At 50.8% G+C, this 27549-nt stretch overlaps 1 protein-coding gene across 6 annotated transcripts in view; it reads right to left on the reverse strand.

The window, feature by feature from the left end:
* DNAJC4 (DnaJ heat shock protein family (Hsp40) member C4) overlaps nt 1-27549 on the reverse strand; it is a 74561-nt gene that overhangs the window by 29872 nt on the left and 17140 nt on the right. For 4 of the 6 annotated variants that reach the window (XM_054036002.1, XM_054036001.1, XM_054036003.1 and 1 more), the window contains 2 exons: nt 23164-23302; nt 19760-19853 (listed from right to left, as the gene is read on the reverse strand). In XM_054036002.1, coding sequence (XP_053891977.1) covers nt 19760-19853; nt 23164-23255 — 186 coding nt within the window. In that variant the 5' untranslated portion in view covers nt 23256-23302. The remainder of the gene's footprint in view (nt 1-19759; nt 19854-23163; nt 23303-27549) is intronic. The other 2 variants (XM_054036000.1, XM_054035999.1) reach the window with 1 other exon arrangement.

Consider the following 27549-nt stretch of genomic DNA (forward strand, 5'->3'; position numbering starts at 1 on the left):
GTCTTCTAGTGCCAGCTCTGGGCAGAGGAGTGGAGTCTAGTGGTTAGAGCAGGGAGTCAGGACTCCTGGACCTGGGTTCTACTCCTGGTTCTGGTAGGGGAGTGGGGTCTAGTGATTAGAGCAGGATGGCTTGGAATCAGAGCTCCTGGCTTCAATCCTTGGCTCTGCCAATGACTCCCTGTATGACAGTCCCCTTTTCTGTGCTTCATTTCCCCTCGCCTGTAAATGACTTTGGAACAGAGGCTGTCTCACTACGTGACTGCTCAGTGCCCAGCATCACAGGGAACTGATCTCCGTCTGACCCTGTAGGCGCTACTGTAATATGAATAACAATAAAGTAGACAGTTACGGAATAGCCTGTCCAGAGGCTTCTCCCTGAACCCCGCTATATGCGTGAGGGCAATCAGGAATAAGGAACAAACTGGTGGAAATGGGAATCAGATCCCACATAGAAAGCGAATACACTCTTTGCCAAGCCTGAATTACTGCTCCTTTTCTGTTCCTAATGCAGCTGGAATTAATACAAGCCTTTTTTTTGCTTAAAGAAAAAAATAACAGCATCAATTTCCAGTCCCTTATCACCCTGGAACATCTTTGTCTGAGCCCTTGAGTGATGCCAGCATCGCTCTGGAGAGCGGGTTTGTAAGTGAGCCGCAGATGCTCTGCAGGCACAAAAATATTATCGTGGACAGGGTGTTTTGTACAATTTCATTGGTGATTCAAAGGCTTGTTTTATTGTTTAAAAGCTAAGGGCTTGATCCTGCTTCAGCTGAAATCAGTGACAACACAGTCCCTTTATTGTAGGTTTTGTGGTAGTGCCTAAAGGTAGTGTCTAAAGATCAGGGCCCTGTTGTGCCAGGCGCTAGACCTGGTCAAGATCAGGGGCCCCATGGACGCTGCACAGTCCTCGACTGAGACCGGGGCCCCCACTGTGCCCTGGGAGATGTGGTCCAGCTGGGGAATCCTGCCTGTAGAGAAGAATGGAAGCATGAGTCTACACACCCCCTCTGACCCAGCTGGGTGGTGCGTCTTGGGAGTCACAGAACTGTGGGTGAAGAAGCCTGCACAGAATGCAGCCCCTTCATCCAGGATGGATTTTCCTTCGGCCCCAGAACTGCCAGCAGAAGGGCATTGTCTAGGACGCTGTCCTACAGAATCTCTCTCGCAGCTCACTCTTGCTGCTGCAGTGGCTTCCATTTGCAATGCTTGTAAGTTGCATGCACACTCGGCCGCTGGCCACAGCAAGGGTGCCGGTGGCTGGAGGCCAAGCCTGTAGCTTCGGCTGAGCTGGTGGCGATCACTGCTGCAGTAGCTGCCACTTGTGGCTAGCTCGTTCCCACCATACAGGTCTTGCCTCTGGTTGTTCCTGCTCCTACAGTTGGGTATTATGGGAGCCATTAGTGCAAGCATGGATGGAGCTCCAGGGTACATTGGTGCATCCATTGCGCAGGTGTGATAGGCCAACAGCCATGTCACGCCCACCAGGTCCCTCCCATGGTCAGTTTGCCATCAATTGCTTTCTTTGGGAGTCACAGGTGCTCTCAGCACCTTGCAGAATCAGTCCCTGAGCGTGGGTGCACCCCCTGAAAGAGCAGGGCTTTGCCTCAGTGCATTGCTACTGTACTCTACCCCAGAGCAGACTGCAGCCCAGCAGACCATGCCATGCACCATGTGCTCCTAGGGATGACTGTGATGGGAGTGCATCTGTCCTGGGACTCTGCTCAACCTCCTTTGGGGGTTTCTGTGAGTGGGACATGCCCCACATCTTGCCTTTCCACTCAGGATGTGGGAGCAGTCTCTTTGGCAGCATCTCCATGCCCAAGTGTTACCGATTGTTGTGCTGGGTGAGAGCCTGGCATAGAAAGGCATGAAACTCCACCTTCCCCAGCTCTTCATGTCATCAATTTCCTAAGAGAACAAACTCCCCAGCATAAGTCAGAGAGCTGATGTTTGCACTTCTGAGAGCTGAGGATAGAACCCAGGAGTCTTGGCTCCCAGCCCCCACCACTGTAACCATTACACATTACTCCCCTCCCAGAGTCAGAGACACGACCCTGGAGTCCTGACTCCCAGGCCTGCTGCAGTAACCACCAGACCCCACTCCCCTCCTAGAGAGCTGGGAACAGAACCCAGGCATCTCCAGCATTTTGCTTTCTCCCCACTGGGATACCTAGGCGACAGAGGGGACGGATCTGCACTGCTGGCTAATTGCCACATCTCAGGGCACTCCAATCACACCCCGATCCCAGCTGATGCACGTAGCCCCACCTCATTAGAGCATGGAGGAGGAAAGACTTGGCAGACGCTAAGGAGTTAAGACGCCCTTGTGCCCTGACAAGCCTATAAATCCTCATTAAGGGGTTTTTTGCTAGTTAAACGATTTGACGCAAGAAGTGGGGCCTTGAGGTTGTTGTTTCAAAGCAACAGGTCAGAGCCGACAGATGGACCTTCCCATCTCATTAACTGTCCCAGGGAGGGAGGGAGCGGGTGGCTCCCTCTTGATGGACCAGATTCGGAGCCCACTAGCACCCGGCCCCATCACTATGTCCGGGCTGAGCTCCCCAGATCCAGATGGGACTGGAACGCTCCTTCACTTCTTTGGTGTTTGGAGCCTTTCCCTCTCTTGTCCCCCCTCCAAACTCCCTCAGCCGGCGCTGCACAATCATTCCACGTGCTGTACCCCCAGGAGGGCAATTCACCACAGCCATGAGAACATTTCACAATGCAGCCCTGGGGAATGGACTTGGAGGGGATCCTGTACACCACACACACACTGCATACGTGCCACACACAGAACATGCACACGCACTAGACACCTGCACTGCATGCACATCCGTACTGCATGCGCACTCACACTGCATGCTGAGCATGTGCACTCACAGCATTCACACACACACACACACACACACACACCTCATCTGTCCTAGCTTGCACTTTTGCACCAGTGCAAACCTCTCATGGACCAAGCAACTCTCCCCAGCATGAGTTGTCCCAATGCCAGCCATATTTTACAGCAGTGCAGCATGTTTCATGTTTGCCTGATTTGCCAGCACCTTGCACAGCCATTTGCACAGCTGCGAGCGTGACCCACACCCCAGTCAGAACGGAAGCACTTTGCACAGTGTGAGTGGGTGCACAAGTGCAGCCAGGCTCCTGGTGAAAGTGTGCTGCAGTGGTAACAAAGTGACTGGCACCGGGGCTGCATGCCCTTGTGCCACAGAAACAGGCAGACAGAGCTTACCTGGGCTCTCTGAGGCTGCTCTATGTTTATACCCCTGGCTAATGGGCAGCTCCAGGCTGGCCAAGCCTGTAATCCATCCCAGCATGCCAACACAGTGCTGGGCTTGGCTGTAGCACCCTCTGCTGGCTGTCAAGGAGACTTGGATGGCAGAGGGGAGCAGGGTGGCTGGGCCCACAGGCCCAGCCTGGATCAAGGTGCAGCTACAGAGTTCAATGGTGATCTCGTCTCTAACAGAAGGACTCCCAGCATGCAATGCTCTGAATGACAGTCAGGTGCCTGGCACCTTGCTTGTCCATGCCAGCGGGCGGCCCTGCTAGCAGCTGGGCCAGGGCAGTGGGTGTTCTTGAATGCCTGCAGCTGAACCTTCCCCTGCTTTGCTGGTGCCAGTCCCTCTCCTCCCCTTTGCTTCCAGCTGTTCCCCTTTTGCCTGCATCTGAGCCGCTGCAGACCGGTCCCTGGCGTGTTCTACTGCTGATCAGTTTCCCCCACCCAGGGGCCTCCCCAGACTGTGGCAGAGAAACAGCTGTCAGGGAGCTCTCACTCCATTCAAGGGGTCTCAGTGCATGGGTAGAGGGAGATCACTAATCCACAGATAGAGAAACTGAGGCATGGAGTGGCCAAGGGGCTTCCCCAAGTCACACAGGGAGTCAGTGACAGAGCTGGGACTAGAACCCAGGAGTCCTGAGGCAGTTTAATAGGAATAAGCAGCAAATAAACAGGCCTTTCTATATCACTCTCTAACCTGGGCTCCAGCTGAGGTTTCAGAGCACAGGGCTAAGGCCTTGGGGTATGGCAAGCCATCATGGCTCCCACCTCTGCAGCAGCCCAGCTGGGGCACAGCTCCAGTGCCTTCTCGGGGTTAGCATCAGAGGCGGGGCTCTGTAGTCATTGGGAAGGGACACTCAGTCCCAGGAAAGCCCCCCTTTGCTGCTTTGGAACGTGCCTCCCACAGCCTGGGTTCTGGGAAGGCTGCCCCCTACAGCCCATATGCCAAGGTGCAGTGGGCACCCTGCAGTCTGGGCACTGTGCAGGCTGCCCCTGACACAAGGTCCAGGGCTGACCCACTTCCTTGTTATTACATCCAAGGTTGCAAAAGTACCACTTCCTAAGCAGCAGGTTAAACTCCTCCCTGCTTCCCCTTCATGGGTCAGAGCAAGCTAGCAGCCGCAGCACAACCTGGTGGATAGGGTGCTAACTGGGACTTGCAAGTCCTGGGTTCCTTTCCCTGCTCCAGCCTCCATGTGGAGTGAGCTGCTGTGGGTGTGTCTCCACTGCAGAGTGTGCCTGGCTCTGGGCACCCAGGTTAGCCACACTCTCCTGCAAGTAGCCACGCCCATGGAACTAGCCCACGCTGGTGTTGCAGTAGCCCAGGTTAGGCGCTGGGATTTCTCGAGGTGGATTTCCAGTGGTGTGGCACCTACAATTGGACCCAAGCTTTTCAGGTTGGCACCTAAACAAGGCCCAGGGGACCTCAGCCCTCACAGTGCTCCTTGGACAATCTGGCCTCCGTGGAAGGTGCTCTGCCCTTCTGAAAAGCCATGCCTCAGTTTTCCCACCTGTAAAATAAGGATGGTATTTCCCTGCCTCCCAGGCAGCTGATTATTGACAATGAGGTGCTTGGCTACTGCCCCATAGATGTGTGGGCACAATGGGGACAGATACTCAGACCCAAGGGGCTCTGCAGGACATTAGCAGGTGCTGCTCCCCTCCTGGCTCAGGGAGATTTCCTGTGTTAGGTAACCTCTAAGGAGCGGGATTACAGTCCTCGTGTTCACTATGGCTCACCAGAGACTTAACGCTCACTCGCTATGTTGTAGCAGGAGAGTCAATGTTAAAGCCACCAGGCCAAACACCACACCCTTACCTTGCCACTGGGGTATCAGCCGATCATTCTAAGTAGTGCAGGGCCTGTTTGGTATAGCGTGACCAGATAGTAAGTACTGTATGAAAAATCGGGATGGTGGTAGGGGGTAATAGACATCTATACAAGACGAAGCCCGAATATTGAGACTGTCCCTTTAAAATTGGGAAATCTGATCACCCTAGTTTGGAAGCAGGATGGGAGACTGGGGTTTAATGCATGGAAAGTTTGGGGTAAGAGCTCTCTCCCTTTGCAGTCAGTGCTGGCCCCAATGCCACAGTGCAACTTTAAGCGGCGCTGTTCTGCAGAGAGTGGGGTGTGAGTATGCACAAAGGTGTCCATGTGAGTGTGAGTGCACAAGAGTGCCTGTGCAAGGTGCCCATGGGAGCATATGAGGGTGAGTAGGTAAGTGTGTGCAAGGGTGTGAGCTGCCCATGTGAGAGTGCATGAGGGTGAGTGTGTGTGCGTGAGTCCACGAGCTCGCGCAGGTCGCCTGCCTGGCGCCCAGCTGGGGTCAGGGAGAGGCAGCTAATAGAGCAGAGGAATGTGCCCCCAATAACTAACACGATGTTAACCATCTCCTCAGGCCAAGCCGGTCAAGCCAAACAGGGAGTGGGAAAGAGCTCAGTTAAAGATTGATCAAAGGCCGGCTGTCTCCAAAGACATTTCAACATCGCTGTGTTCGCTCTTGCCAGTTTATGACACACGCCCCTCCCCGGCGTTAGAGCAACAAGCAAACGGAGCCCTGCTTGGCTGGAGAGAGAACACTCCAGGCACGCGGCCCTGCTGGCCAGCCAAACTCTCAGCAATTGCAAACAATAGCTCAGGCCTGGAGTTGGAGGCCAGAGACGGGGTTGGCGGGAGCTGGCCAGACGGTAACTCTTCCCTGAGGTGGGGCCTGGATAGCACAAGGCACGGGGCTGTTCCTAGAAGGGATTCTGAGAGAGAGGACATGGGGTTAGTATTGTCACTCATAGGACATGACTTTGCTATCAACACTGATTTTAGGTGGAAGGCACCCAAATGTGATGGTGATGGGAAGCAGGAGAAAACCCTAAAATAGATTACAGTAATGCCCAGAGATTGCATCCGGGACTGGGGTCCCCATCAGCTAATGCATGTGCCAAAGCAATCTGCTCTGAATGCCTCCCCCAACCCCTAGCATTCCTGTCTTTTACCCCACCCCCCTACCCCCCATGCACACACACACACAGCATTCCTTCCCGGCAAACTGTGTTCTTAGGAAGGGGAGGCACACTTTTTTGGGACCAATCATTTCACAACTTGGACCATGGAAGGCAGCTGCCATGAAAAGATTCCCTGGCCCAGCTGTGCAGGGGGCTGGGCAGAGAGGCAGCTTAGGTTTCCCACTGGGAGTGAAAGAGTCAATGGTCTCCTCCATCAGGAGTGGTTGAGCTAAGAGCAGCCCTGCCTCACCGGCACCACCCAGACAGTGGGGTCTGTCACATAGGCCCATGCAACACCAGATGCTAGCGGAACAGGGATTAAAGAACTGAAACACAGGAGGGATGGGAAAGGCCTTGTGGGTAAGACACCGAGCTGCGAGTCAAGAGATCAGGGTTTAATTTCTGGCTCTGCCACAGACTCCCCGTGATCCTGGGCAAGTCACATCACCTCTGTGCCTTACTTTCCCTGCTTATAAAATAAGGAGACTAATTCTTTGTGTATTTAGACTATGAACTCTCTGGAGCAGGGAATCTCTCTCACTAGGTATCTGGGCAGGCCCAGCACAAATTAGGCCCCCATCTCAGCGGGGGTCTGGCACAACAGTGGGCCCAATCTCAGTCAGAGCCTCTAAACACAGGGGGCAGGATAGCTCAGTGGTTTGAGCATTGGTCTGATAAACCCACGGTTGTGAGTTCAGTCCTTTAGGGGGCCACTTAGGGATCTGGGGCAAAATCAGTACTTGGTCCTGCTAGTGAAGGCAGGGGGCTGGACTTGATGACCTTTCAAGGTCCCTTCCAGTTCTAGGAGATGGGATATCTCCATTAATTTAATTTAAAAAAACACAGCTGTCATAGAAATAATAATGAGACAGTCCCTGCTGGATGTGCCCAAAACATGCCCAGCACAGATGAGCCGTTTCCATATTGGAAAGTGGCCACCGAAAAATTCCCCCAATGTTTATTTCACTTGAAAATAGCCAGAAATAGAGGACATGCTCAACATTCTAAACTGCACGTTTCCCTGCAAACCAACAGCTGCTGGAGGGGATGTCGCTGCTAGGTGCAGGTGGGGTGGAATCATGTGGTAGGAGGGAATAAGGATCTTTGGGAACAGCCCCCCCCTCCACCCATGGGGCGAGGGGAGGGGCTCTCCAACAGCATTTGCGTGAGATCCTCAGCTAGAGCTCTAGAGACTGACCCCAGCTGAGAAGCAGCCCCCACGTTTCCAGGCCAGTCCCCAAGTGTTTTGCCCTCTGCTCCCAGGAAGTTCCTCATGTAGTGAGGGAGTTGAGCCCTGAAACCATGTCCCTAGCTCATGTGCCTCCTACAGACCACAAGGCTGCTGCTCCTGGCCCTGCCCAGAAGCTGGGAGCTTCTTCCAACTGATTGCTGGCGGGAGAGTTATGTGCTGCTTGGAAGCAGTTTGTTAAAGGCTGGGCCCCAGGGTCGAGCTCTTGCTTCCTGCACACGCGAAGGGGACAGAAACAGCTGCACGCAGATGGTCAGGGATGTTTCAGCGTGCATGCTCCTTTGACGTGGGTGACTGAGGATGTAACTCCTTGCTCCACTGGGATACTTGGCTTAACGTGTTGATTGTTATGATTACCGTAGTAGAAACCAGGTTGATATCAGGGCCCCATCACTCCAGGTGCTGCATAGACCCTCACCAAAATTGGAACCACCATTGTGCTAGGCACTGCACAGACCCTGACTGAGATCAGGGCCCACATTGTGCTGGGCGCTGCACAGACCCCCCCCCCCACACACTGAGATCAGGACCCCCATTGTGCCAGGCGCTGCACAGACCCCCACTGAGATCAGGGCCCCCATTGTCAGGGCCGGCTCTGGCTTTTTTGCCGCCCCAGGCAAAAAAGCCTCCCGCCGCCACCTCCCCCTCCCCCCCCGCAGGGAGCACGGCAGGGAAGGGTGGTGAGCCTGGCCGTAGGCCCGCTCTCCCTGACCGGCCGGAGCACCGGGAGGAGGGTGGAGAGCCCAGCCGGGGCCCGCTCTCCCTGGCCGGCCGGAGCGCCGGGAGGAGGGCGGAGAGTCCGGCTGGGGCTCCGCTCTCCCCGGTGGCCAGAGCACCAGGGGGAGGGCGGCGAGCTGTCCGGGGCTCCACTCTCCCCGGCAGCCAGATCGCCGGGAGGAGGGTGGAGAGCCCGGCCAGGGCTCCGCTCTCCCCGGCAGCCAGAGCGCCAGGGGGAGGGCGGCGAGCCCAGTCGTGGCCCCGCTCTCGGGCTGGAGCGCCGCGCCGCCCCCCCTCGAGGTGCCGCCCCAAGCACATGCTTGGTGGGCTGGTGCCTGGAGCTGGCCCTGGCCATTGTGCCAGGCGCTGCACAGACCCCCACTGAGATCAAGGCCCCCATTGTGCCAGGCGCTGCACAGACCCTAGCTGAGATCAGGGGCCCCATTGTGCCAGGCACTCCGCAGACCCCCAGTGAGATCAGGGCCCCCATTGTGCCAGGCACTCCGCAGACCCCCAGTGAGATCAGGGCCCCCATTGTGCCAGGCGCTGCACAGACCCCAACTGAGATCAGGGCCCCCATTGCGCCAGGCACTGCACAGACCCTGACTGAGATCAGGGCCCCCATTTTGCCAGGCGCTGCGCAGACACACAGTGACAGGCAGTCCCTGCTCCAAAGAGCTCTCAATCAAAACAGACAAAGGAAGGATCATTATCCCCTCTTTACACATAGAGAAACTGATTCCCAGAGAGATGAAGTGACTTCCCCAAGGTCACTCAGGGAGTCTGTGGAAGAGCTGGGAACTGAATCCTGATGTTCTAAGCCCCCCTCCACTGCCTCACCCACAAGCCCACATCTCTCCTGTTTTGCGCAGAGAGATTTCCCAAGGTGCATTTCAACCAGACATTTAAAATTTCATCCCAGTGTCCCAGCCCATGCCCACTTCCCTGCTGTCATCCTGCTCCTAGTAACTTTAAATGCAGAGCATATCTCAGAGACCTCCCAGCCTGGAAGTCCCATCAAGACTGCACTGAGAGAGATGTGAGTGATTGGAGCAGGGACAGACTCCTGGGAGTCTCTTTCTCCCAGTTGCAGACTAGCTTCCACTGATGCTGCAGCCAGCCCACATGCAGGCATCACTGCGTGATGCTCTTCGAGATCTCCCCTCACCAGCAGATCTTTACACACACCGGGCTGGGCGGCCCAAATGCACCTCCCCTCTGCCCCTACATGCAATTCTGAGTGTATCATCAACCCAATCTAGCTATTTATATGACCCCATTATTGTAGTATCTGAATGCTTCACAGTGTTTAATATATTTATCCTCATAATACCCTGTGATGCTCCCATCATGCCAGGTGCTGCACAAATGGCTGGGATCAGGGTCCCACACAGTGCTGGCAGCTGCACAAGACATCCTGACCAGAACTGAGCCTGCCGCTGTGCCAGGCACTGCATAGACCCCTGCCCAGAAACAGGGCCCCAGACCGGAATTGGGGCTTCCCACCATCCTGGGTGCTGCACAGACACACACTGTGAGATAGTCCCTGCCCTGACGAGCTCAGTGTCTAAATAGACAAAGGAAGGATCAATATCCCCATTCTACAGATGGGGAAACTGAGGTGCAGAGAGGCTAAGTGACTTGCCCAAGGTCACACAGGGAGCCTGTGGTTGAGCAGGGGCTTGAAACCAGGTCTCCTTAGTGCTCTAACATCTGAGCCATTCTCCTCCTCTGGCACAGTGCATTAAAACCAGCCACACAGGTCCTTCAGACATGAACAAAATGGGTACAAATGATTCCAGGTCTGGAGAACCTGCCTTGAAGTGAAACTGAAGGAATTTGATCAATTTAGCTTATTGAAGAGAAGATAAGGAGATGAGTTGACCCTGGTCTATAAGCACCTCCATGGAGAGGAGCTTTCTGAGAGCAGAGGCTCTTCAATCCAGCAGACAAGACAGAATGAGATACAAGGGCTGGGAGCTGAAGCTGGAAAAATTCAGACTAGGGAAAATCGTTTTTAACAGAGAGAGCGGTTAACTATTGCAGAGATGTTATGATGGAGGGTGCTGGTGGCTGCCAGCAAGTGTGTCTTTAATCTCTGCGCAATCATAGATCCTGGTAAAGCTGATGGGCCTTCCAGCACCTTTCACTCAGGCTAAATGAGGGAGCAATTAAATGAACCTTTGTATAGTCATAGCTGAAACAATAGAAGCCACTGCCCAAGGCATGGACCAGCATGGCAAGGCCTGGGAAGAAGCTGAGCCATGTGGCTTGAGGGGTTTCTCTAGAGACTGATTGCAAACAGGGGGGCTGGAGTCTTGGTTTGGTTACAGCTGTCTGAGTGTGTGTGAAAGGAATCAGAAAGCAAGCAAGGGAGAGAAGCACATGGTAGCCTTCTCTGAAATGCTTCCAGTTTCACATGCAGGGCCATTTAGACAGGTAGAACTGCAGGGTCTCAATGCATGGATGAGAGAATGGTGTTTGGAAGAGGGTTTTAGGTTTATTAAGAATTGGGGAATCTTTTGGGAAAGGAGGAGCCTATGCAGGAAGGATGGGCTCCACCTAAACCAAAAGAGAACCAAATTTCTGGCATATACAATTAAAAAGGTTGTAGAGGAGTTTTTAAACTAAGAGCTGGGGAAAATCTGACAGGAGCGGAGGAACACACGATTCAGATAGACACATCCCTGAGAGGAGGATTTATTAAAGGGGATACTTTATATCCTAGGAAAGAGGAGAGGATAGAAGTTGATAAAGTACAGGGAGGAACTGAAGAGAAACAGTCAAATGAAAAAAGAGTCCCATTCAATTACATCACATGAAAGCAGACAACTAAATATTGACCAGTTTTATAAGTGCAGGTATACAAAAGCAAGAAGTCCAAATACTGAGATGGGTGAACTTGAGTTGCCTGGTATTAAATGAGAATATTGCTATTATAGGCATCACAGAAACTTGGTGAAATGGTGATAATCAATGGGACATGGTAATGCCAGGGTATAAAATATACAAGAATGACAGAGTAGGTTGCAGTGGTGGGAGAGTGGCACTATATGTGAAAGAAAGCAGAATCAAATAAGGTAAATATCTTAAACAAATCAAACTGTACCAAAGAATCTCAATGGATAGAAATGTTATGCTTGAAAAATTAGAGTATAACAATAGGAATATACTACCAACCACCTGACCAGGATGATGAGGGTGACTATGAAATGCTCAGGGAGATTTGAGAGGCTACAAAAACAGAAAACCCAATAATAATGGTGGATTTCAACTACCCCCATATTAACTGGGCGCATATCACCTCAGGATGGAATGCAGAGATAAAATTTTTAGACACCATTAATGACTGATTCTTGGAGGAGCAAGTCCTGGAACCCACATGGGGAGAGGCAATTCTTGATTTAGTACAAAATGGAGCACAGGATCTGGTCCAAGAGGTGAACATAGCTGAAACACTTGAGCAACCATAATGTAATTAAATTTAACATCTTTGTATGGGAGAAAATACCAAAGAAACCCGCCACAGTAGCATTTAACTTTAAAAAGGGGAACTACATTAAAATGAGGAGGCTAGTTAAATGGAAATTAAAGGAGACAGTCACATGAGTGAAAGACCTGCAAGCTGCATGGAAACTTACTATAATAGAAGCTCAAACTACATATATACCCCAAATAAAAACAAAAAAAAACCCAAACCAGTAAGAGAACCAGTACTGCTTCCAGCAGCTCCCATTGGCCTGGAGCAGCGAACCGCGGCCACTGGGAGACGCAATCGGCCGAACCTGCGGACGCGGCAGGTAAACAAACCGGCCCGGCCCACCAGGGGCTTTCCCTGCACAAGCGGTGGAACAAGTTTGGGAACCACTGCTTTATATAAATCCATGGTATGTCCACACACTGAATGCTGCACGCAGTTCTGGTTGCCCTAGCTCTAAAAAGATACAACAGAATTGGAAAAGGTACAGAGAAGGGACACAAAAATGATTAGGATATGGGACAGCTTCCATATGAGGAGAGAATAAAAAGACTAGGTCTGTTCAGCTTGAAAAAAAGATGACTAAGGTGGGGATATGACAGAGGTCTATAAAATCATGAATGATGTGGAGAAATTGAATAAGGAAGTGTTATTTATCCGTTCCCATAACACAAAAACCAGGGGTCACCCAATGAAATTAATAGGCAGCAGGTTTAAAACAAACAAGGAAGTACTTCTTCACACAACGCACAGTCAGCCTGTGGCACTTGTTGCCAGGGGATGTTGTGAAGGCCAAAAATCTAACTGGGTTCAAAAAAGAATTTGGTAAACTCATGGAGAACAGGTCCATAAATGTCTATTAGCCAAGATGGTCAGGGACACAGTCGCATGCTCTGGGTGTCCCTAAACCTCTGACTGCCAGAAGGTGGGACTGGATGACAGTGGATGGATCACTTGATAAATTGTTCTGTTCATTTCCTCTGAAGCATCAGGCATTGGCGACTGTCAGAAGACAGGATACTGGGCTAGATGGACCATTGGTTTGACCCAGTATGGCCATTCTTATGACTCTGAGAGGAAGCCAAGAGAGAGTGCTTCTTTTGGGCACCAGACTGGCTGGAATGGTAGGCTTGGAAATTGCCTCCTACTGTTTATTTCTACTGTCGTCAGGGAAATAGGATTTTGTGGACATTCCTTGTAAATATACAGGTTTGCACTACAGAAATATCTGACTCATAACTTCATAGATAATAAGGCCAGAAGGGACCACTGTGATCATCTCATCTGACCTCCTGTATAGAACAGGAGGCCCTGAATTAATTCCTGGTTGAACCACAGCAGATCTTTTAGAGAAACATCTAATCTTAATTTACAAATTGTCAGTGCTGGAGAATCCACCACAGCCCTTGGGAAGCTGCTCCAATGGTTAATTACCCTCACTGGCAAAAACCTGAGCCTTATTTTCTGTCTGAATTTGTCTAAGCTTCAGCTTTCAGCCATTGGATTTTGTTGTACCTTTGACTGCTAGATTGAAGAACCCTTTAGTATCAAATTTCCATTCCGCATGTAGGTACTTATAGACAGATCAAGTTACCCCACAACCATCTCTGTTAAGCTAAACAGATTGAGCTTCTTGAGTCAATCAATACAAGGCATTTTCCAACCCTTTTAATCATGCTTGTAGCTCTTCTCTGAACTCCTTCCAGTTAATAAACATCCTTCTTGAATTGTGGACACCAGAGCTGGACACAGGTTTCTAGCAGCGGTTGCACCAATGCCAAATGTAGAGGTGAGATAACCTCCCTACTTCTATTTGAGACTGTACTGTTTATACATTCAAGGATTGCATTAGCCCTTTTGGACACAGCATCACACTGGGAGTTCATGTTTAACTGATTATAAGCCACAACCCCCCAAATTTTTTTCAGAGTCACTGCTTCCCAGGATAGAGTCCCGCATCCTGTAAATATGGCCTACATTCTTTGTTCCTTGATGTATAACTTTACATTGGTCACATTAAAACACACATTCTTTGTTTGTACCAAGCTTTTGGTTACCAAGAGATCCAGGTTGCTCTATCAGTGACCAGTCCTCTTCAAAATTTACCACTCCCCAATCTTTGAGTCATCTGCCAGTGATGATTTTATGTTTTCTTCTAGGTCATTGATAAATGGTATATAGCATTGGGCCAAGAACTGATTCCTGTGGGACCCCATCAGATTGCACCCGCTCAGTGAGGATTGCCTATTTACAATTACATTTTGAGACCTATCAGTTAGCCATCATTTAATCCCTTTAATGTGCGCCGTGTTGATTTTGTATCATTCGAGCTTTTTAATCAAAATGTTGTGCCGGACCAAGTCAAATGCCGGAGAGAAGTCTATTACATCAGCACTATGACCTTTATCAATCAAACTTGTAATCTCAGCCGGAAAAGACATCAAGTTAGTTTGACAGAATCTATTTTCCATAACCCACGTAAATTGGCATTAATTATATTCCCCTCCTTTCATTAAATTATTAATTGAGTCCTGGATCAGTCACTCCGTTATCATAAAATCTGCTTCTCCCCCTATCAAGAACACGCCAGCAAGGCCCCACATATTGCCGCTTGGGCCAAGGGACAATAGTACCAAGGGACACAGGGGCGTCGCCCTCATGTAGAGTCCTGAAATGGAGGTTGGGCATCTCTTTCTAAATGATGCTCTAGCTCAAGCAGAGGCTCTGGGTTGCAGGCAGGAATCCCTGGGGGAGTCTCTGGCCTTGACCTGATATCTTTTAAGCTGGGGGAGGTTTAAAACAAGTATTTTGCTTCAGAAGTCACCACCACACACCCCGTCTCCCCTAAAAATCAACATACATCCCCAGGCACTGGCAGAGACAGGATCATCTCGGCTTGTTAACATGGAAGCCCCAGGAGGAAACAACAAAGGGATTAGGAGCTGGTCTGGGGAACATCTTCAAGCCACATCAAAGGGCCTGCGTTGCCTCATGGGTTCAAAGGCTGAAAGGGACCATTAGAGCACCTAGCCTGACCTCTGGATAACACAGGCCAGATAAATTCACCCACTTCCCCTGGTACTGAGCCCAGTCACTTATGTATGACGAAAGCCTCTTCCAGAAAGGCAGCCAGGCTGGATTTGAAGCCACTAAGAGCTAGAGAATCCACCACTTCCTTTGGCAACTTGTTCCAGTGGTTAATCACACTCACTGTTAAAAATCTGTGGCTTATTGGAATGTGCCTGGCTTTAGCTCCCAGCCATTGGCTCTCATTCAGCCTTTCTGTGCTAGACTAAAGACCCTTTAGTACCTGGTATGTTCTGCCCATGAAGGCACTTACATACAACATACAGTAATAAGTCACCTCTTGATCTTTCTGAGAAGCTGAACAGATTGAGCTCTTGAAATCAGATGATACATGCTTACAATGCAAGGGTTTATGCTGTGGCATCTTGCAGGACCAGGCCAAACAGCTCTCATGCCACTGATATTTCTACATAGTAGTATTCTGAGCTCACCTGCTTCTTGTCTGCCACCCACCCACCAGGGTTCTAAAGAGATGTCAAGCTAGATTCCCTTGTTTGTGTGTGAATTGCTACTTTGACAGTCGGCTCTTTGGGCAGGGACTGTCTTTTTGTTCCGTTTGTACAGGGTCTAGTCCATGACTGGGGCTCCTCGACACTATGGTAATACAAGCAAATAATAAATAATAATATCCTGGATACATTTCTGTCTTGTGCTTTAGGTATTTATGGAAGGCACATGGCCTAGGACTCAGGACACCTGGGTTCTATCACCAAATCTCCCACTGACCTTGGACAAGTCCCTTCTCAGCTCTGTTTCCCCTCCGACCCTTTGTCCACTTAGACTGTAAGCAGTTTGGGACACAAACTGTCTCTTGCTCTGTACCTGTGCTGCGCCCGGCACAACAGGAGCAAATCTCAGTTGGAGCTGTGCAGTACCCAGCACAATGGGGGCCCCGATCTCAGTCAGGCACAATGGAAGCCCAAATCTCAGCTGGGTCCTGAAATTCTATTTTAATACATATAGCAACAAATTTGCAAAGCTTTAAATAGTAAGTTCAAGATTTTCTAAAGCATGATTTTCTAGAGGACGCCTGCGTACTGATTTTTAACTGGATTCATGCTCTTAAGTCAATTAGCTGGTTTCAAAAATCCCACCCCAGGGGTTCAAGGGAAGGGCCAGACCTGCCTGCTCTCTTATTTATTTGCATCAAAGTAGCCCCTGGACAATGAGGTGGGATTTTTTAAATCAACTAATTGACTTAGGAGCACAAGTGAAAAGTCAGCACCCAGGAGCTCCAGCGCCAGTGCAGAACCCCACTCTGCTAGGCACTGCCCAGACACTGAGCAAAAAGACAGACCCTGTCTCACCTTTAAAGGGCCTCAACTTCAGAGTTCCAATTCTCAGCCTTATTTAGAATATCAGACCTCTTTCAGGTGCCTTAAATTGGGGTGCTGAAAAAAATCACTAGTCAACGTCTTAACTTACAACAATGATTACATCAAAATATTGTAAGGTTGTTTCCTGTAGAGCTGCCTCCTCTCCCTTCATCCCAGTGGCTTGGCAAGAGACTGGATGTAATACAAAACTTGGCTGGCTTTGCTTAGCTCACATTTACTCTACTTTGTATATTTGTAACTTTCTATTTTGGGAAAAGTGGTTTTTTTGGGAGTGTGGGGGGGGGAATAAAGCCATAAACAACCAATTATAGCAGCCCTGATGACAATACACAAGGCACCAGCTAGAGGCAAAGCAGAGCACATTTCTGTAGGAGCATGACTACATTATTATTATTTCTTAACATCTTCTCCCAGTTATTTCACATTAAACAAACAAGTCTCCTCATTCTTTTCTAATTAAGATGCCACTCTTCTGGACTTGCCATGTAGACAACTCAGAATTGGCAGCTTCCTATTCCCAGCTACTGTGGAGTGGTGCTGTTCAACAACTGCTGTGTACCACCCCAGAGGTGGCTGCATTTCTAAGGCAACAGGGGTGTAGGGAAGATGGGTTCTATCCCAGTTCTGCTGCTGACTCGATGTGGGACCTTGGGCAAATTCCTTTCCCACTCTATGGTTCAGTTCCTCTCCCCGCCCCCCACACGTTTGTATCATTAAATGGCAAGTTCTTTGGGGTAGGGACCGTATCACTCTGTGTCTGCACAGCGCCTGGTAAGACTGGGGCCCAAATCTTGGCTGAGGGTCTGTGCACTATCCAGCACGAGGGGGGTCCCATTCTGAGCTGGGGATCCATGCAACACCCAGCACTACGGGGGCTCTGATACCAGCTAGGGATCCATGCATAATCTGGCACACTGGGGGCCCTGATCTCAACTCTGGGTCTTTGAAGCACCCAGCACGATTGGGGTCCGGATCTCAGTTGAGGATCCATGCAGCACCTGGCTCAAGTGGGGTCCCAATCTCAGCTGGGGAGCCATGCAGTGCCCAGCATGACTGGGGTCCTAGTCACAGCTGGGGATCCATGCAGCACCCGACATGATGGGTCCCCCAATCTCCACCAGGGACTACTTTGATAGAAATCAGAGAGCATGCGGGTTCTGGCCCTTCTTTTAAACCCATGGGGTGGGATTTATGAAACCAACTAATTGATTTAGGAGCAGAAGTCCCATTACATGCCACCACCCAGGAGCCCCAGTCATGGACCAGAACACCACTGTTCCAAGTGCTGTACAAACACAGAACAAAGACAGTCCCTGTCCCAGGAAGCTTCCACACCATATGCTCAACCTTAAGTATATGAGTGGTTCCACTGGACACAAGCAGGACTTAAAGGCAAGCACATGCTTGAGTTCTGTATGGGCCTGGGCCCAGAGTTCTCAGTAATGTGCAGGATTGAGACCTAAATCTCTACAAGGAGCAAGCACAGGAAGGATGGCCGGGTGGTTAAGCTGCTGCTTTAGGGCTCAGGAGACTTGTGTTCAATTCTTGCTCTGCCACAGACTCCCTGGGTGATCTTGAGCGAGTCACTTAGCTTCTCTGTGCCTTGGCTCCCCAACTGTACAATGGGGATAACAGCACTGCCGTGCCTTACAGGGGGGTGTAGGGAGAGAGACATTGGGAGGTGCTCAGATGCTATGGGATGAGGGCCAGATAAGCACCATAGATAGAGAGAGATACCAAATAGATTCTGTGTGTACGTCTGCCTTCAGGCTGGAGCCTACATTCTCAAGCTAATATGCAGCCGAGACACAGCCGGGTCTTTGCACACCTGCTGTCAGTGTCGTCTGGACACACAATGCATGCAAGCGTCTGTGATAAGGTTCAGCCAGATTTCCTCCGATGGTGACTAACAACTGGGGCTGAGTGTTCACAAGGTGTGTGTGGGGATGATAGCCAAGGAGGAAATTCCAAGGCCAGCTGGGAGCAGTGGAGCAGGCATCAAATGCTAAAGCCATAGCTGGTGCCCAAGCAGGAGGATATTTTGGAGCAGTGTCTGGGCGTCCTCTAACAGGAAAGGTCAGAGGCGCTTTGAGGGGCTTAACAATGAACTGGGCTGACGTCAGAGCAGGGTGGAGAAGAGCCACAAAAATGAATGGAGGGCAGGGAAAAAAACGTACAGTGAAAGACTTAAGGAGATTCATGTGTTTAACTTATCAAAAAGATCAAGACTAGATTTGCTTACAGCATATAAGGACCTTTATGGAGAGGAAATCCTGGGTACTAAAGGGCTCTTTAACATAGCAGAGAGAGGCAGGACAAGAACTAATGGCTGGAAGTTAAAGCCAGACACATTCCAGTTAGAAAGGCACAAATTTTTAACAGGGAGGGTGATGAACCGTTGGAACAAACTTCCATGGGAAGTGGTAGACTCATGGATTTTTAAGGTCAGAAGGTACCACTGTGATAATCTAATCTGACCTCTTGTATAATACAGGCCCATAGGACATCCCAGAATTACTAGCTGCTTGAACTAGAGCAGATAATTTAGAAAAACATTAATCTTGATTTAAACATTCCTAGTGATGGAGAATCCACCACATCCCTTGGGTAGTTGTTCCAGTGGTTAATTCTCCTCACTGGTAAAAATGTACATCTTAATTCCAGTCTTATTCTGCATCTCTTGATGTCTCTCTCTCTCTCTCTCACACACACACACACGTGTGCACACACACTCTGCACCAGATTGGAAAACCAACTAAAAAGTTGCCTCTTCCCTTTGGGAATGCAACACCGGGTCCCCATCCTGCTCTGAACACTTCCTGCCCAGCAGTGCCCTCTTCAGGGAGGAAGGGGAATGGCAAAATGTATCTAACGCTCAAAGGCATCAGGATGCAAAGAGTTAATGGTAGGAGGAAAGCTTTTTCAAGCCTACTTTTGCTAGGAAGTTCCATGTGATTTCCAAACAGATGGGGTGTTGACAATTGCCTTGGCTGGGCTGGGATCCTCCCCCAGCTCAGCACAGGCTCCTGCATTCCCGGTACCATTTGCTGCTTGCGTAACACAGGGGCCCCATTAGTAGTGGGAGTGGAGGTCACAGAGGGTCAAATATCCCAAGCAGAATCGATCATCATTTATTTGCTCTGGTGGCTGATGGGAACTGGCAGCAGAGATGGCAAGGGCTAGATGAAGGATGGAGAAGTGGGGAAGCTCCATACCCTATTTGTTTAACTGGCGAGGGTCTACCAGTACCATGTATTAAGCCCACACCCTTCCCAGAGCTGGGAAGAGAACCCAGGAGTTCTGACTTCCAGCCCCGATCTATTGATGAAAAGTGCTAGATAAGGTTTTACTGTCATTCTTCTTATTACTACTCTAACCCACTTCCTCTCAGAGCCAGAACAGAAACTGACTCCCCACACTCCCCTTATAGAGCCAGGAACATCACCCAGGGATCCTGACTCCCTGGCCTTAAGCTTAACCACTAAAACAGGCATGTGCTGTGCCAGGATGCAGTGCCCCAGCCTTTGCCAGCTCTCACACCCTGTTATCCAGGCCAGGCCCACAATGACAAACACTGGCATAGCAAGAGCCACATCCCGTACCTTCTTTGACTTGGCGAAGAAGGCTTGTTTGATCTCTTCCATGGTGGCATCTTGCCTGATTCCCAGCAGGTCATAGTAATTGCTGCGGACAGACCTAGGGGAAAGAATGCACAGGTACGCTCATCTCTCTGAGTCCCCGTGGCTGTACCAGTGAGCCAGTTCCAATTCCTTCCTCGTTCAGCCAAAGCAGGGTGTAGGATCTGGGCTACAGACCTGCCACCGGGGCTGGACTGCCAGCGCCGGGGCACAAGGACAGTGGAATGGCAAGTTTCCCTCGTCCCCAATATGTCTGTACTGGAGGAACTCTATGGGGAGGAAAGAGGAGGTCAGAGCCCACGGCTCTCTGCCAGGACCCCCCCAGACCGCTGGTGATGGGGACACTGGAATGAGACAATAAAGATTGATGCTCTTGTCCCTTCAGTCAGAGTGCTTCTCCACTCTCCAGAGCCCCGCAGGGCTGTTTCTGTTAGGAGGAGAAGTCAATGTTGCTATGAGTCCGGTCTGTTCTGGAGACTTAAGGCACTGTGTTCTAGTGGACAGAGTACTGGAGTGGGGACTCAGGACACCTGGGTTCTATTCCCTGCTCTGCCCCGGGCCTGCTGGGCAGATCCCTTCCACTCTCTGTGCCTGTTTCCTCATCTGTAAAATGGGGATGATGCTACTGATCTCCTTTGCAAAACACTTTGAGATGAATAGATGAAAAGTGTTAGATAAGGGCTAGGGATTTATTATTATAATTGATACAAGCTGGCTTATTTGCAAAGAAAGGGCACAAAGTCCTGTTTCCCTGAATGCAGCAGATACAACGAACAGAAGACTGGCTCCTTGCTGCAAAAGCCCCACGTCTGCCCCTCCCGTGGGCTCTGTGCCCAAGAAGCTCTGTCTCTCTGCTCCCTCTCAGGGTCCCATTCAAGACTATTTCCCCTGGCTACCTGTCTCTGACACACAAAGCCTGCAACTGATTTCCTAGTGCCTGCATTTCCAACCCAGGAACCCCTTCAGCCCACAGGGCTTAGCTCTGGTCTGCCAACAATACTAGGAAACCTACGGGAATTAGACACCTGACATGCATGAATTTCCAGGGGTACATAAACCCTAGCCTAAATATACACACCTCTCACCCAAACCATCCCTGGCTATGTCCCACGCTGCTGTGGTTCTCAGGACACCGTGCCATCTTCACACCATCGCTACCAGGGCACATCAGTGGGCCTGTCTTCTGGCAGAAAGTGCCAGGGCTATTTTTTTTTTTTTTTATTGGTTTCCCCAGGGTAGAAAGGGCAGGTAGCAGGGCGACATTGGGGAGGAAAGGAAGAACGGAGGTGAGGACTACACGGACACCCAGATCCTCCAGCATCTCCAGGGGGACGAACACGCCCCCCACCGCCAGACCCTTCTCCACCACCTCCTGGGCGGTGGCCTCCGAGGCAAGGAAGAAGACAACCTTGCCATACATTTTGGAGGCCGCCATGATGGCCGTGGGCCCCACCACCCTCGCCAACGCCCGCACATAGGTCTCCACGTGGGGCGAGGCGGGCACCAGGAGGCAACGGACGTCGTGCTTAGGGGCCCTGGCCGCTATAGATGGAAGCAGAAGCGGTGGATGGACGAGATGATGTAGCGGCAGGCGGGGGAGCTGCCGCCACCTGGGCATACACCCTGGGGGCCGGGGTAGGGACACCCGCAGAGCTGGTGGAGGGAACAGCGGTGAGGGACGCCGCGGCCGATGGCAGGGCCGCAGCAGTGGGGGCAGCCCCTGCCATGGAGGGCCCAGTTTTCTTAGCGGGGCTCTTTCCTTTCTTTTTGCCCTGGCCTTTTCTGCCAGCCGGGGGGGGGGGGCTCCCCCAGAATCGGAGGGGGCGAGGGACGTGGCAGCAGCGGAGGTCACCTCATCGCCTGCCTATGCCTCAGCGGGGGCAGTGGCAGGTGGTTTGGCAGCGACGGTTGAGGTAGAGGCTAAGGGGGTTGTCGGGGGGGCAGGCGGGGGAGGGGCGGCGGGGCCTACCTGAGGGGTCTCGCCCGCCATGGTCCCCTCCATAATGAGCAGAGAGGAAGGGGAAAACACACCAGAGAAGGGGGGTGGGGGAAGGGGAAGTAAGTCAACCACTCCTCCCCGCTAGGCTGCAGGCAGGGGAGGAGGGCGCCCAAACGGGGGAGGGGGAGGGAGAGGGGGAGTAGGGGGGGTATCAAGGGCTTGGGGGGGGGGGTGTCAGTCACCGACCTAAGATGGAAACCGGCTCCTCTAGCTGCACTAGGGGAGGGAAGGTCACAATAACATCAGGGGGTGCAGTGATTAACCAAAACAGGGAGGGGGGCACAAGCACATGGGCTTGTGCCAGGGCTATTTGTTGCTAGGTTGGCAGACAGGGCCATGGCTACTGGTGTGAGGCATTTATAGATGGAGCTGATATTGGGTGAAGAAAGAAATACAGCTCTGGGATTTCCAAAGTGATAGGTATCGAGCAAGGTCATTCTGAGGGAGCGGGGGAACTAACTGGGTTGTGCTACTTGAGAGAGAGAGAGAGAGTGTGTGTGTGCGTGTGTCCCAGTTCTTCTTGAGATGCAGAAGATTCATTAATAACCCAGTCATCAGGGCCTCTGTGTGTATGTGTGTAAGCAAATGAGTTCATGTGTCAGAGTGAGTAAACAAGCGTGTTTATGCAAATGCAAGCAAACATGTGAGTAAGCGAGCCAATGCATGTGTAAATATTTGTGAGGGAACATATGTGTAAGTGAATGAGTGTGTGTCTGAACAAGCAAACGCATGTGTGGGCATGTGCAGGAGCAAGTGTATGTAAGGGTAAGAGACTGTGAACAAGTGAATGGGTGAGTGAATGTGTAATAGTGTGAGCAAGCGAGTGCATGGGTAAGAGAATGAATCTGTTGGTCCTCCTTGAAGGAGAGATTTATTAGTAACCCAGTGTCCGTGTGCGAGAGCAAGTGTGTGCACACACAATCAAGAGTGAATGGATGAGTCTCTTTCTCTCTAGAACAGGAGATTCATTAGTAACACGCTGGACCAGGCATGTTTGCATGTGTCTCTAACATTTCCCAGCTGTGTATATGTCATCTCCATAAACTTGCAGACGTAAGCCCCTTTCCGTTGTTAGTTGCACAGGCCCGGAAGGGGGATGAAACACTGATGTTTTTACTGTCTTCTCCCATTGCCCTTTTGTTTGTGATATAAATCTTGTTAATTTGGCTGGAGTCTTTGCAAGCCAATCAGGTTTTAGTTAAACAGGTGCAGCCCCTAGGAAGGACTTATGTTATGCTGCGTGTTGCTTTACTCTCATCCCTCCACGAAAAGCAGAGTAAGAAAGCATAACCCAAAAAAGAGATACTGAAAGGCAGACATAGTAGGAGATGGTGCCCTGGTGCCCCAACACCACATTTCATCTACTCACCAGTTTGAGAGTGTGGTAGAAAATGCCCGTTGTGTGGCACTTCTGCACCAAAAGCAGCACCGGCAGACTAAGTGGGGGATGGACAGAGGCATTTTCAGAGCCAGGGAGCAGCACGCAGAGAGCTGGAGGCAATTCAGATCTGCAAGGGTGGGGAGAAAGAGACGGATGTTGGAAAAGCATATGGAAACAACTGATGAAGTGCTGGCTCTTTGAAACAATCCATTGGTCATTTACCAGCCTAGGATAAATTTCCAAGAGAAGCAAATAAGAGGTCATGCACCAACTAGCCCTGCTTAGCTGGGTCCCAACTCTCCATACATTTATGCACATGCTGGATCTACATGTGACAGTAAACTTATGCACTTGCATAAGTTAATGCATGATCAGGGCCCTGGTGTCGGGGGCTTTGTGCTAGCTCTCTGCCTTCACTCACAATGTGCATTGGCCCTGGCTATGGTCCCTGATCACACTACATCTCCCACAATGCACCATGGTCTCCCTTCTTGCTGAGCTGCTGCAGCGCCTCATGACAGTTATATTTCAGGTGCCTCATGTTCCCATTCTCTATGGGCTGGGCTTCCTGGTCAGACTACATCTCCCAGGATGCACAATGCTCTCTCCTCCTGGAAAGACACCATGGGAGTCCCTGGTCAGGTGCATCATGGGAGATGTACTCTGACCAAGGACCCTAGCCCATAAAGGAGAATGGGGATGTGATGCACCTGAAGCATAAGCATCTCCAAATGTAAATATGTTGGCTTTTGAGCAGCTGGTATTTTGACAGGAGGCAGATGCTTTTCAGGAAGGGACCCTGGGGGGTTTTCACCTTCCTCTGCAGCATGGGATGCAGTTCGCCTGCTGGGGGCATATCTCATCTCATCAAATCCCTGCCACTGTAGGAGCCTCAGGCAATGGGGGACCCTCGGTCTCTGCCTGGGGCACACAATTGTTTAGACTCTTGAGGACTGAAATGCTTTGCTCTTCTAAAGTCATTGGGGTCAATATAGGGGTAACTGGATGAAATTTAATGCCCTGAACTACACAGGAGGTCAGACTACATGTTCCCTTCTGACCTTGAACTCTATGGAATCTATGAACCCCAGCTACCCCTCCTGATTAAACTGGGGAAAAAATGGCTATAATCATCAACAACAAATAACAATAGATGGGAACATTCATCATGGAACCCAGAGCCCACATGCATCCCCAAGGGAACAGCCTCGCTTCCCGTCAGCACAGGAGCCAAGCAGAAGCAGGCTGGGAAACATGTCATTCACCGGACAAGCCACTCTTGCTTGCCAAACTGGTGCAAGCCCGGCCGCTGGTGCTTGGGCTGCATCCAAACACCTGCCTTCATAGTCTCTCCAACACTGAATGGTTCAAAGATAATAAGCCAGGCTCCAAAAATCACAAGATTGACTTCACAATTATGACAGTGTTTTAAAAAATTGCATTCTGGTTTCTGAGCCTTTAGGGTGCACACTTTTGGGTGTTGCACAGTTCACAGGGGCCTGGGAGTCGGGACTCCAGGGGTCTATTCCCAGCTCTGGGGCGGGAGTGAGATCTAATGAGTTAGAGCGGAGGGCTGTGAATTAGGACACCTGGGTCCTATCCCCAGCTCAGTGATCTTGTGAAAGTCATTTCCATTCTCTGTAAGCTGGATCTCTGCTCCCTTGCTGGGCGATGGATCCCATCCGACCTCTATCTCCAGGACAGACCCCGGAATAGGATATCAGCTAGGGATTCTCCCAGCGGATAAGGGTTTGGGTGAAGGAGGTAGGGAGAGTGGCAGCTCCCCTCTGTGTGAGGGGGTGTCCCCCATGCTCCCTAGCTTTAACCCTGAAAGGCTTACACCTGATTTCACTGCAGCTCAATGTTGGAGGGACATGAAATTTGCCAAGGATAAGACAAGATCATGGGGATGGAAGCAGAGGTGCACGCTGTGGGATGCCAGAGCCTGCATGCCCTGACAGAGATACCGGCACTGAGCTAATGTATGAGTGTGCAGAGCAGGGGGAAATGGGAGTGTGGAGAGTGTGCAAGAGGGGGATCAGTGTTCAGAGCATGGGGAGAGCAGGGCAGTGAGGCTCTTGTTAAGGAGATTCTGCCGACCAGAACAAACAGGCAGGCATTCACGTCATAAGCGGCCAAGAATAACACCACGGTCGCATTCCAGACCCTCGTGTGGCAGCTGCTGGAAGGATGGGGTGGGGGGCAGCTTGTGCCATTCTGCCAACCCCTCCACATGCGCTGATAACCCTGCCCAGCAGTGACCTCTCTCTCTCTCACAGGCAAATTTCCTGTGAACCCAACTTGGCATGGACCTGACAGCCGAGGGAAGGACTGCCTTGCAGGAAGAGTCCAGGATGGAGAGTCAGGACTCCTGGCTTCTATCCCCAGCTCTGGGACGGGACTGGGGTCTACTGCTTAGGGTAGGGGGACTGGGAGTCAGGTCGGGGTGGGGGGGTTGGGAGAGGTGGCTGTGCAGCAACTGGTACAATAGGGGCTCTAATTTCAGTGGGGGCCTACTATAAATAATAAGACCAAATTATAAATAGTAAGACAGTGAAAACCTCAGATGATGATTTGGGCAGCAAAGTAGTGCAGTGAATTACACCCTATGGAATCCTGCTTTCTTGGTTCTTTGAAAGGCTGCAAGCATAGCTCTCCACCCCACCCCCCACTCGGCTGTTCAACAAAACAGCGGCCCGGCCACCCAGCGTTAAATAAAACCCCTGTTAATCACCCAAGCTAGCAGCACATGAAGGAGAATTGTGAAATGCTTCAAATGAGGGAGTTGGGCTTTGTGAAATGAGGAATCAGCAGCTTTCCTGGGCTCAAACATTTTGAGTGCTGCTGTGCGCGTGTTAACCCTGCACTGACTGCAGGGCTGGCAAAGGAGAATGACTAAAGGGCTGGAAACCAGGCCTGCTAGTCAGAGACTCCAAGCTTATAAGTACTTATGTGGGGAACAGAAATTGGATGAAGGTCTCTTCAGTCTAGCAGCCAAAGGTCTAAGAAGATCCAAGGGCTGGAAGTTGAAGCTAAACAAATTCAGGCTGGAAACAGGGCACAAATTTTTAACAGCGAGGGTCATTCACTATTCCCACAACTTCCCAAGGGCCGTGGTGGATTCTCCGTCACTGGCAATTGTCCATTCAAAACTGGATGTTTTTCTGTAAGATCTGCTCTACTTCCAACAGGAATTCATTCAGGGCTGGCCTATGGCCTGTGTTACACAGAAGGTCTGACTAGATGGTCAATGGTCCCTTCTGGCCTTATGATCTGAGAATCTATGGCTTGTGCGAGCTCTGGGGAACACAGTATGCTTACAAGACACAACCTTGTGAGAAGTCAACACAGATGATTGTCTGCTTCACACCTAGCCAGGTCTCACCTCCAGAGCCTCCCACTGCAGCCTTTAGGCAAGGGACTGGACTGACCCCTGCAGCAGACTCTAGCCGTGGACTGTAACCATGTCCCAGCATGCACTTTGGGTGAAATTTACCCTTGTGCAAAGGTCCAGCATGCGGCCTATGCTCCACGAAATCCCTCTCTATAGAACTTAAATCAGTGGTTCTCACACTTTTGTCCCAGTGACCCCTTTCACATAGCAAGCCTCTGAGTGTGACCCCCTTATAAATTAAAAACACTTTTTAATATATTTAACACCACTCTAAATGCTGGAGGCAAAGTGGGGTTTGGGGTGGAGGCTGACAGCTCGCACTCCCCCATGTAATAACCTCGCGACCCCCTGAGGGGCTCTGGCCCCCAGTTTGAGAACCCCTGACTTAAATGGTGCGTAGTCACTAGGCTAGAGAAGGATCTTATTGTTAAGTAGCTGGACAAGAACTCAGGAGGTCTGGGTTCAATTCCCAGCTCTGTCACAGATCCCCAGTGTCACTGTGGCTAGGCCTCAGTTTCTCCATCTGTAAAATGAGGATAAAACTGCACGGAACTTGGATTTGGCTGTAACATGATAACTTTTGAAGGCCACATCAGATCAATTCCTAAATTTCATGGAATGTTCTAGGCATCAATGGCCAGAAGCCTCTGGATTTTGATGACAATCAGAAAACTAGAAAGGGGGACACCCAGAGCCCCTGTCATCTGTTGAGCAGACCCAGCAGCTTCCACCAGAGCTCTAATTGCACCTTAGCTGTGCCCATCTTCCCAATTACATTTAAAATATTGACAGTCTGAATGACTTATCTCCCAGAGAGAAAGAAAATAAATAATCCTGGAGAGGAGAAGGTGGGGCACGCAGAGAATGGGGGACCCTGATATGGGGAGAATGGGGAACGGGGGCACACAGACTCCTTGGAAGAGGGAAAGGGGGCACACAGAGCCCCTGGCATGAGGGAAGGGGTGGAGGAAGTTGCGGGG

Source organism: Malaclemys terrapin, chromosome 7 (assembly GCF_027887155.1).
Source record: "Malaclemys terrapin pileata isolate rMalTer1 chromosome 7, rMalTer1.hap1, whole genome shotgun sequence".
In the NCBI taxonomy this organism is placed as follows: Eukaryota; Metazoa; Chordata; order Testudines; family Emydidae; genus Malaclemys; species Malaclemys terrapin.